This window comes from Peromyscus leucopus, chromosome 11, assembly GCF_004664715.2.
Source record: "Peromyscus leucopus breed LL Stock chromosome 11, UCI_PerLeu_2.1, whole genome shotgun sequence".
Taxonomy (NCBI): Eukaryota; Metazoa; Chordata; class Mammalia; order Rodentia; family Cricetidae; genus Peromyscus; species Peromyscus leucopus.
The window spans coordinates 27,634,973-27,645,619 of NC_051072.1; the positions used below are offsets into that span (position 1 = coordinate 27,634,973).

The following is a 10,647-nucleotide window of genomic DNA, read 5'->3' on the forward strand; positions in this document are numbered from 1 at the left end:
TAGTAACCAAGTCCACTGTAGTCCAGCTCCCATTTGATGATGGAAATGAGCAACTCCCAGAGCATAATATATGACAAATATTGACCATAAAAATCTAGGTATCACCACTATAATTTTCCTTAAAAACTAATTTTTAAGTAAAAATTATCAGTTTAGTGAATACTTGGACAGCCTACTTTCTGTAGGGCGTATGTATGGTAATCTGCAAAGGTTTATTTTACAACAAACCATATAAAAATGTAGTGACTTATAGCAAGACCATTTATTTCACTAGAGAGTGTGTTAGCTGTGGCGGTTCTTCTCATGCACACTTCTGTGACCTACATTCTTTCCAAGACTTTCCTTGCTTGAGTTCTGTGGTAATGGATGGTAGATCTTTACTTCCTATTTTGAAATTTCTTTCTTAGTTTCTATAATTTCATTCTCCTTTTTCTTCTTTCTTCAGAAATCTTTCTCTATCTTCATCATGAGTTATTCTTTGTGTTTTCCCAGAATTTATTTTTGCCACCTTCAGCTCCTCATGCTGTTCTTGGACAGCACTATCTAATATCATTCAGTTCTTCCTTAAATAATGATGGCACTCAAACATATGTAGGTAGTTTTTGGTTTTTTTCTTAATTATGAGCCTGAATATATCCAAGTCTCCTAACACATCATAGGCATTCAAGTCAGGATGTCTGCATTAAATCCATTAAACACACTTTCTCAAACTTGTTATTCTTCCTCATTCCTTTATTTTATTTAATGACACCAAAATCACTTAGATCAGAAATCTGGGGCTCACACCAAGGCCCTCCATTTCCTACACTGTAAGCATCCAGTTCATATGAATCCCTGTTGATTCTGTTCATCAACCTCTACCTCCTCTGATCAGATTGACTGACACTGTGATAACTGATTACATCATTTATGACCTGTAATAGCTTTATAGCTTTCTGATCATTTTGGCTCTGTTTATCCCTATTGAAGTTTGAATTATCCTCCATGGATTCATGTATTTATGCATTCAGTCTCCACCTGGTGGTACTGTTCTAGATGGTTGTATAATGAAATCATGAAATGAAGCCATATTGGAGGAAATGGCTCACAAAGGGTGGGTTTTATAGCATGGCTCCATTTCCTGTTTGTTTGTTTCTGCTTCCTGTTTCACCAATGTGTGATGTGAAGAATCCCAGCTGCACACACACACACACACACACACACACACACACACACACAAAATCTTGCCACTTTTGGAACTGCCTACAGCCATACTTTCCCTTTGTGGTTGGATTGTGTCTTCTTAACTAAGATAAAATACACCTTTCCTCCCCTTAGTTGCTTTTTATCAGCAACAAAAGAATCTAAAACATCTAGCTGGTGTATCTTTAAAACTTATATTGGAATAATTTTCCTAATATTCAAACCCTTATTGAGAATGCTTCAAAGATCCCATTCTTTAAAAGAAAAAGTCCCAGATCTTGTGCAACATTTATGTCTCTTCAATACATGACCGAGATGACTTTCTGGTTTCATTCATTCCTGCCCTTGGTCTAGTGTTCCCTTCTTCCTCCCTGAAGCATGTTGTTACCCCATGCTGCTCTGCAGTGGGTTTGATTCTGTTGTGGGATATAAGGCTCAGTTCCAATGCTGCAGCCTTAGCAGAGCTCCCCAGGGAGTGAAGCGAACCCTACTACTTTGTTTAACTCTTTAGTCACTTGCCTGGCTCTTTCTGTGGGAAGCAATGTGTACAGCCATGAAATGAAGGTGCTGGATGTTGCTGTGCAGGTGCCTCAAAGAAGAGATACTTTAGACGTCCCACTGGCTAAAGATTTAGCCACCCCAGATGTTCCCAGACTTAGAAAACAAACTCTGTCTTAAACCTTTTATAAGACAGCAAGAAGAAACATAAACAGGATATAATTCAGCCTACTTTAAAATATATATTAATTAAAAATTATATTAAGCAAAATAAGGTTGGAATTACATATGTGAAAGTATTTTGTAATTTATTCGCCATAAAGAATTGCAGTATTTTCACACAGATGAGTGAATTCTTTTGTCACAATTTATCTAATTGTGTTATTGGTAGACACCAGCAAGTTTTTTAGACCTTCTGCTTTTCTCAAGTTAATTATTTAGTTCAAATGTAGTTTATGATGTATGAAACAAAAGAGTTGACATTCTCTCATTTACCCATTTGTTTTCTTTACACATTGAAATGCCAGAGTGTGATTTTGGTCTATTCAATCTCTGATGCATCTTCATCATCTGGAAGAGGATCGGGCAAGTTGTTCTCTTTCACAAAACTTTGGATGGGACAATGGATAAACAGTGACTTGAAGTTGCTAAAAAAATTGATAGACTTGATATACCCCCTAAAACATGACTAATGACATCCACAAGAATTAAACTCACCATCTAAGAAAAGGAGAAAACTTAAAAAGTTCCATATTTGCAAATTTAATGCTCAAAGATTCTTTTTTTAAAAATGCCTTAAAAAGCCAGCCTGGTCTACAGAGAGAATGAGTTCCAGGACAGCTAGGGTTACACAGAGAAACCCTGTCTTGAAACCCTCCTTGCTGCAAAATTGCTTTAATAGCTTAAAGTGTAGACAAGAAACTAAAGAAGGTCATTGAAATTTGAAATACACACACACACACACACACACACACACACACACACACACACACACACATGTATGTGTGTGTGTATGATACAACTAAAGTCTAATAGGGCATAGCCTGCATTAGGGGGTAAGGATGCAACTTGAACCTATCTGAAGCTCCACTCACCGTCATGGGTGAGACCGGGGATGTCCATTTCTCCATTATGTACCGGAACAGCATGAAGATCTTGTCAGAGAGCCGGTTAGCATCCAATTTGGGGTAGGGGAAATCCTTCCAGTGGTTGACATATTTGTAAATGGCCTTACTGAATTTTTCAAGGGCTGCATTTAAAAAAAAAAATACAACCACAGATTGAGAAGAACATAGAGATGGGAAGAACCACCAATTTATTCTAAAAGAGAGAACAGACAATTAGCAAGAGTTTCTAAATCATCTTAAAATTGCATCAAATAAACGTAAACATTGTTTTGACAATGTTAATTAATAATTAATTAAATGTGAAGTTAAGCTATCATGATAGACTATTACTAGGAGATAGTCTGCCCAGATGGAACACATTTAACAGTCAATACCACATGCCAACCAGATTAAGGTATAGCTGGTATTCTTACACACTGATGGCAGAGCAGAATTGACATAAACTCTTTGGAAGACTCCTTGCGATCTATCTGCAGTGTCTGAGAAGTGTCCTGGAAGAAGCATGTCACATCTAAAGCAAAAAAAAAAAAAAAAAAAAAAAAAAAAAAAAAGAATCATGGGGTACCCACCTATACAGAAGGTTTGCCTCATGCTTTCATCCTCTACCAGCCTGAGCATGGTCTGCATGGTGAGCAGGGTCATCATCATGAAGGGGATGCTCTGGGACACTACAGTGAAGGATACAAGAGGAAAAGGCATCATTCGCCTTTTCATGTGGGAAATCCTGACTGTTTCTTGTCTCTACAACACACACCCCAGGACTGAATGGCATAGTGTCGATCAGAGAAGGGCAGTAGGAAGACTGTGTCTTGCTCTTCTTCCCCCATCTGAATATGGTTAATCAAGGTGTGGGGGCCTGAAGGAAATCACTGGCTCTGCAGCCAGCTATACATGCTGATTAGTAATAAGCACTTGCTTATTTGGATTGTTGCTTCGTTCATGTTCGTGTCTCCTATCTAGCATTGCCCCTGTCCCCAAGGTACAGCAAACACGACAGGTGCTCGGTAGCAGCATCTGTTCAATAAAGTACTGTAGAAACAAATGGTGGAAAAGATTTTCCCAGGTCAGTGTCCGGTTGCTGGCCTCTCATGCCTCATGGAGAATGTGCTCCTGTAGATCCAAAGACAGAAGAAGGGGAGGAGGAGGATGGTGGAGAGCTCAGCCATACTTAGTGCATCCTGAATCAATGGCTGGTCATCGGGTACATCTATGCTTACAACACCTCTCATGTCTTTCTATCAATGTTCTTTACTCAATGTTCTTAACTCTCTTTTTGATTTTAGGCAATTAGTCAGGGGTAGTTATTTCCTAGGGAAAACTTGGACTGTTCCTTTCATACCATAGCTATTTGCCAGTTCAGCCAGGGCAAGCACGACAAATTCATTTGGCAGCTCTAGAATCCTGAAGTTACTTTGCACTTCATACATCACAGAGTTGAAATCATGAGCAGCAAGAGACACCAACACCTCACCAGCCAGCATTCTGATTTCTCTGGGAATCTGACGATGAAAGTAAAAAAATAATATGTAGCAGAATGAGTCTAAAATGGGGGAATAGTCTATGCAATATTCTAAGTTCACCTAGATTTGAGATAGAGGAAGAACAGACTGCTTCAAATTCATAGTAAAATCTCTCAGGTAGGTGTCAGTAACTGGGAAGGCAGAGGCAATTTTTATGCAATTCTTAATAGATTTGGGGCTAATCACTGCTTTTTTGCCCTTATCTTCAGACAAAGTTTCACTTGTATAGTTCAGGCTGACCTTTAACTCATGACTCTCCCGCCCCAGCTTCCCAAGAACTGGTGTTACAGGCATGGGATACTAATCCTAGCTCATTATTTTCTTGCTACTTGATCAGGTACCTTGATGGCAGAGTTTTATATTTTAGAAATATGAGTTACTGTGGCTGGATAAGTAATGATAAAATGAATTGGGCCTGAAGTTTACAGCTTTAATTTTGGTGTAATTCTGATGTAATTATCTTAAAATTTAGAAATATTGGGAGACACTTCTATTTATTGTGATGGTGAACTTGGTAAATTTGATCAACCCTCCCAACTAAGGAAAATAAAACCACAACATGATAAAAAAAAAATCTGTACTCATAAAAGCATCAGAGAGCTTAAACATAGAACATAAGGAATTCCTGCATTGGGATCTGGGGGAAAAAAAAATCACACAATGTAAGATAAGGAGGCAGATACAGAGGTAGGAAGTGATATGGGACCCAAGAAAACTGAGGTTTAGGTCTTCTTTCTGTGAGCAGATGGTTGGGCTCCACTGAAATCAACTCTCTCAAGTATAAACTTCCTTTTCGAAAAGATGGTTGGATAATATTTCTTACATTTGTCTCATTTCCCTAATCTGTGCAGTGGTAACCAAGAGATTCTGCAAGTAACTATGTAAGGTACCATGAAGAACAGACATTTCAGTTATGGTTCTGGAAGCCGTGAAGGAAAGGCTTTTGTGTATTTACATGTTTTTTTTTTTTTTTGAGTTACCCAAAGTCTTCAATACCAGCCTAGTGTACATTCATCATCAAGAACCAAACTTACATCCTCATCCCTCATGTCTTTAGAAGTGTAATAAATCAACTTTTGGACTATTGCATCATCCAAGATGTCAGTATTCTGAATAAAAGAAGCGAGATGACTGTAAATGTCTTCCTGTGAACAGAAAAGTGTACAAAAGATCAGTTTCCAAAATAAAGAACTCAGATGAAGCCTAAATAAATGACGACACTAAAATAAGCAAAATATATTTGCTGCACAGTGGTCTAGACTTCTAAGCATAATTTGCATCTCTAGGAGTCAAAGGCTTATATATCGAGCAATATTAATTTTAAAACTTACTTTACCCTGTTACATTTTAAAGAAAAGATATAATTGAATTAGAGGCAGAGCAGTCAGTATCTGCCTCTCAGATCAAAATGTCTGACAGTCCTGGTTGTAGAGTTCTTATGGAAGTGTCCATCACCTGATTCACTGCTATTACAACTGGGGCCTTTGTTACGACACTAAGAACCTCCTTGTCTCATCTTGGACATCGCTGCACTGTGAAGCGACATCCCAAGGTGTGTTATAGGCTTTCATTTCATCCATGCCTTTTCTGAGACAATATGGGGGGGGGAACTTCTTGTATCTCTGGGAGACATAGGATTTGAACACATGCCCATGTTGGGGCTGTTACAAAACTTGTAGATGCTGACATATCCTGTAGAAGATGAAAGGGAGACTGGAATTCTCAGATCTCCAATTGCCTAAAGCATGTACGTCTAGGGTTGTACCCATGTTTATAGCTGTCTTTATACTATTCTTAGGGCTGGCCCTAGGAAATGGTAGAAAAAGGTACAGTTTGTCTTTCTTCCCTGTGTTTCCTGAGCTTACCTAAGCACCTGCAAGACCCTGCCTTGCTTCATGTTTGTTTTCTGAGTTTTTGAAGGCCTTGTTCTCTTTGCAAAGGTCACTTTATGGAGCCTTTACCATGTTTTGGAGCTGGGATGTACCCTTTAGTTGGAACATTTCATTAATGTTCACAACAATGCTTTATCGACCTATGAGCACCACCATTGACTCATAACTGGGGAAAGAGTCACAGAGAATTTCATTTGTGGTCCCTGTTGAGTGCTGATGCTACACTCTTGACTTTGAGTACTTGATTCTTAGCTGAGACTTTCACCCATTGCTTGTACTGCTGGCTATTTTGATACCACATCTGGGCCCATTTCCATTTTTTTTTTTTCAAGACATCTCACATGGAGGCATGGCTGGCTTGGAACTTGCTACATAGACCAGCCTGGCCTCAAACTCATATAGGTCTGCCTGCTTCTGCCACTCGAGTGCTGGGATCAAAGGTATGATCAACCATGCTTGACCCCATTTCTATTTCTTGCAATTTTTTTTATTTCTTTTTATTTATGTGTATGTCCTGTGTGTATCTATATACATGTGAGTACAATGACTACAGAGTCCAGAAGAGGAAGTTAGATCCCTTGGAACTAGGGATACAGGCACTTATGTGTTACCAGGTATGGATGTTGGAACCAAATCAGGTCTTAAGCCAAGAGCAGGCTGTGTTTCTCACTCCTGAGCTGTCTGTTTAGACCCCTCCCCAATTTCCATTGATTAATTCCCCCCAGCATTAAAGCAACTTAGAAGCAGTTGCTAAAAGTACTATTCTTGAGTCTTTCCTCTAGAAACCCTGTCTCAGTACTTAATCAGCCCAGAAATCATTTCCTAAGTGTTTCCAAGTGTTTGAGAAACAGTGCTCTCTGGGAAAATTAGTTTCTGCTGTGAGATTCATAAAATGGTTGCTAATCATACCGAATGCCAGGATCATCTCTGTGAGCTTCATATGCCTTGTCTTGTCATTGAAGGAAATAATTAATAATACCTGACAGTGAGGTCTATTCTGGTATTTTCTTCAAGCTAACCATATGCAAGCAGGGTTGAACATCCATAAGTCCCAACATAACAGCATAGACATTTTCTTTACCAAAAGGCAATGTTGAACAATTATTAGGGTGACTTTATTGGCATGAGTTGGGCTTCTGTCTGGATATGCCGCAGCTGTCCTTATTTGGGTAAGTCACACACTGTATTGGTGTTTCATTTTCTCAGTTGTCAAAGGAAAAATAGAAATACAACATTGTAGAATTGTGAGAAATGAATATTGCATAACACATGTAGAAAGCATCAAGCACTTCACTTCATAGACAAGTGTTCAGTGAAAGGCCGTAACTGTTATTTGGCTCTTGATGCCAGAAAAACCTTCAATTTCCAGAGAAATTTTCAGGTTATGGGACAGTGGAATAGATGGGCATGGGAAGTGTGCACATTTTCAAAGCAGCCTTCACAGTACAAAGGAGGAGAATCTAAATTGCATGGTTATAAATCTGGCATTTCCCTTGTCCCACTTCTACCTACACATGGTTATGAACAATCTATCCTTCAGTAACTTCTGTAATTCTTGAAATGCTAAATATCGTTATTTTGTCACTGTAATAACTTCTATTACAAATGCATTTTTTAAAAAAAGATTTGATGATGTAAGAGATGCTAGGAAAAAAGAAGGAAGCTAAAGCAAAGGAGACCATGTACAGAATGTCTCAACTGCTGGATTTGAGAAGATGAATGGGAAAGAGATCTTGCATACCTTGCTAATGTTGTCCTCCTTACTCAGCATCCCAATAGTGAGGTTAATATCACCAAACATCTCTAAAATACACAGACGAAAATTAAAATATGCTTCAAACGGTGTTCCTCCCACCCCATTAGCAGCAGTCACAGAAATTCAATTCTTGTCTGCCTCTACTCTCCCCTTTAAAAAAATCCGTCTTTCTTTTCATGGCTAGCTCTTGATAATAGGAATGTATTGCACTTATATTTCCTATCCCCAAGGGTCTTGACCCTAACAGATGCATAGTGATCATTCTGAAACCAAAGTTCAGTGTAGAGGTGCAGATAGAACATGCTGGATTCCGATTTATAGCTCTGATCAAGTGTGGGCACCCTCTCTGAGTCCTCTTGCAAGGTTTGACTCTCGGGTTCACTATGATAAATCCTTCACATCTGACTTTAGCATTGGAAGAAACAGTGGAAATCATTTCTTCACTCTTCTCCCTTCCTCCCTTAATGAGCCCCTGAGTTTTCCTCCCACACTTTCTTCTTGTTTTTTTCTACCCTTTTGTGCTTTCAGACATCTTCTTCTGGCCCCATGTTCATGACACTTTTGCCTTTTCTCAATAAAGCCTTCAGTACTGGATTTGTATTTTTCAGAAATATGTGGTTTTTTTGATAAAAGACTATAGAAAGTTATTAAATTCTGTCACCAACACCATGACCACCAATCCCACCACCCCTACCACCACCCCTACACCACCGCTATCATCAACAGCAGCAACACAAAGATGGAATCAAAAGACTGCAGCAATTTCAGGCTAATGGCAGGCTGGCAGGAGGAGGGGGTAAAGATTTCCCATGAGCCTCTGAGTCAAGCACATACCCTGTTAGAGTAGCACTTTAGGCAAAGCAAAAGATAGTGCTGTTAAAAATTGGAAGAAAATGTTGTTCAAAGATTTTTAAATATTCAAAATTAAATGAGAATCGATTTTCTGATATATATACACACACACACACACACACATAGCTACACACACACACACACACACACACACACACACACACACACAGACCTTCCCCAATCACTATTTTATCATTATTATTTTTTTAATAAAGAAGAAATAGAAGGAAATAATCTGACCTCAGCAAAAGCATTTCAGAAAACCTTTAAGTGTATAATCATGCAGGAAAAACATGCATCAACTTACATTAGACTTCTTACTCCTCAGGAGCCAGAGCTGCTTACCTGTGTATTCCTCCATGCTGGGAGTTGTCTTGGTTGTTGTAGGCTTTACAAGAGACAGCACCTAAGTATTGGAAGCAGTTCAGCTAAAAAGTCAGTGAAGCAAGTTGGCAAGTTTCTCACATAAGGTTCCCTAAGCGAAAATCCTTCCTCACTTGATTGGCAGGGTGATCTGGGAGCTCCTGGTGATCTGTTTGCTGTTGAGGTGGATGACACTCGATTCTACCACCCTCACATTGTTTTGCTTCTGATCTCCTGCTAACCAAGATTGCTGCATCTCACCGAATGTTGTCCCTTTGGAGGAGACCAGTATATCTGAGGAGGGAGAAATTAGAAAGCAGGACTCAAACCATTGCTATAGATGAAAGGAGCCGCTTTCTCCATTTTTGGGTTCATTGATCACAAGTTTAAGAATGATTTGTTTTGGTGGCCACTTTACTGGCCGGATGTTGGTAAAGCTTTTAGGTGGTCCTGATAGTTCTATTTGGTGAAAATCAGTCACACAACTGGGCATGCTCAGTGGACCGGAATGCCTGTCAGGGGCAGTTGCAAGGAATGACCAACTGACACAGAGGCAAGACTAAGCCACTCTGGCCCCTCCCCACCACTCCTCACCGACTTCTCAGAACCTTAGTCATCCCCCAGGCGCAGGCTTCCCCTAGGCTCCTTTGTATCTACTTGGTTTCAAATGATTTCTTACATGGATTTCTTGGCCATGGTATTTTCATGTGTCCCTAAAGCCTAAAGCTGTGTGATTGCAGTCTCCAATACAGGGAAGGTGATAGCTACTGTGAAGTAGTCTTAACAATCCATAGGGCTGGGTGTAAATGAAAGATGCTCATAGCAATTTTGATGGCTGTTTTCTCAGGCTATTTTCATTAAGGAAGCTTATTGCAGATCCAAAGATGAAGAGCTTAAAACTAAGCCTTTGGCTTAATCATTCTTCAGTTGAGAATTTTTATTGGTATATTTTTTATAAGTGGTGTTAGATTTCATAAAGACAATTTCAAGTATACCATGTATATTTTTATCCTTTTTTTTCTCCATCTTCCTTCATACTCCATCTATTTTCTTTCCTTCCCCCAGACCCCTTCTGCTCATGTCGTGTCATATATATATACATATATAGTCCAGGATCCAAAAATGAGAAGAAACAGATAATATCTGTCTTCTGAGCCAGGCTTATTTTGCTTAATACCACAAAGCCCGATGACGCCCATTTTCTAGCAAAAAAATAATTTGATTTTGATTTGTGGCTGAGTAAAACTAGATTGCATACCTACGCAGCATGTTTCTTTCCCTCACTTGCCTCTGGGCAGACATCTAGGCTGGTACCAGGTCTCGGCTATTGTGAACAATGCAGCAGTGAACATGGATGGGTTAGTATCTCTGTGGTAGGGTCAGTGCATGGATACATACCAGGAGTGCCTCAGCTGGGTCGGATGGTAGTTCCAGCTTTGGATTCGTGACGAAACGCC

The 10,647-nt window shown here is 39.4% G+C and overlaps 1 protein-coding gene across 1 annotated transcript in view; it reads right to left on the minus strand.

Annotated features, from left to right (window-relative positions):
* Mroh2b (maestro heat like repeat family member 2B) overlaps positions 1-9,710 on the minus strand; it is a 59,111-nt gene extending 49,401 nt beyond the window's left edge. The window contains exons 1-6 of the mRNA XM_028875581.2: positions 9,173-9,710; positions 7,961-8,022; positions 5,362-5,472; positions 4,147-4,306; positions 3,377-3,475; positions 2,775-2,929 (exon numbers count right to left, since the gene is read on the minus strand). Of these exons, the coding sequence (XP_028731414.1) occupies positions 2,775-2,929; positions 3,377-3,475; positions 4,147-4,306; positions 5,362-5,472; positions 7,961-8,022; positions 9,173-9,188 (603 nt within the window). The 5' untranslated portion in view covers positions 9,189-9,710. The remainder of the gene's footprint in view (positions 1-2,774; positions 2,930-3,376; positions 3,476-4,146; positions 4,307-5,361; positions 5,473-7,960; positions 8,023-9,172) is intronic.
* Positions 9,711-10,647: the final 937 nt, after the last annotated feature.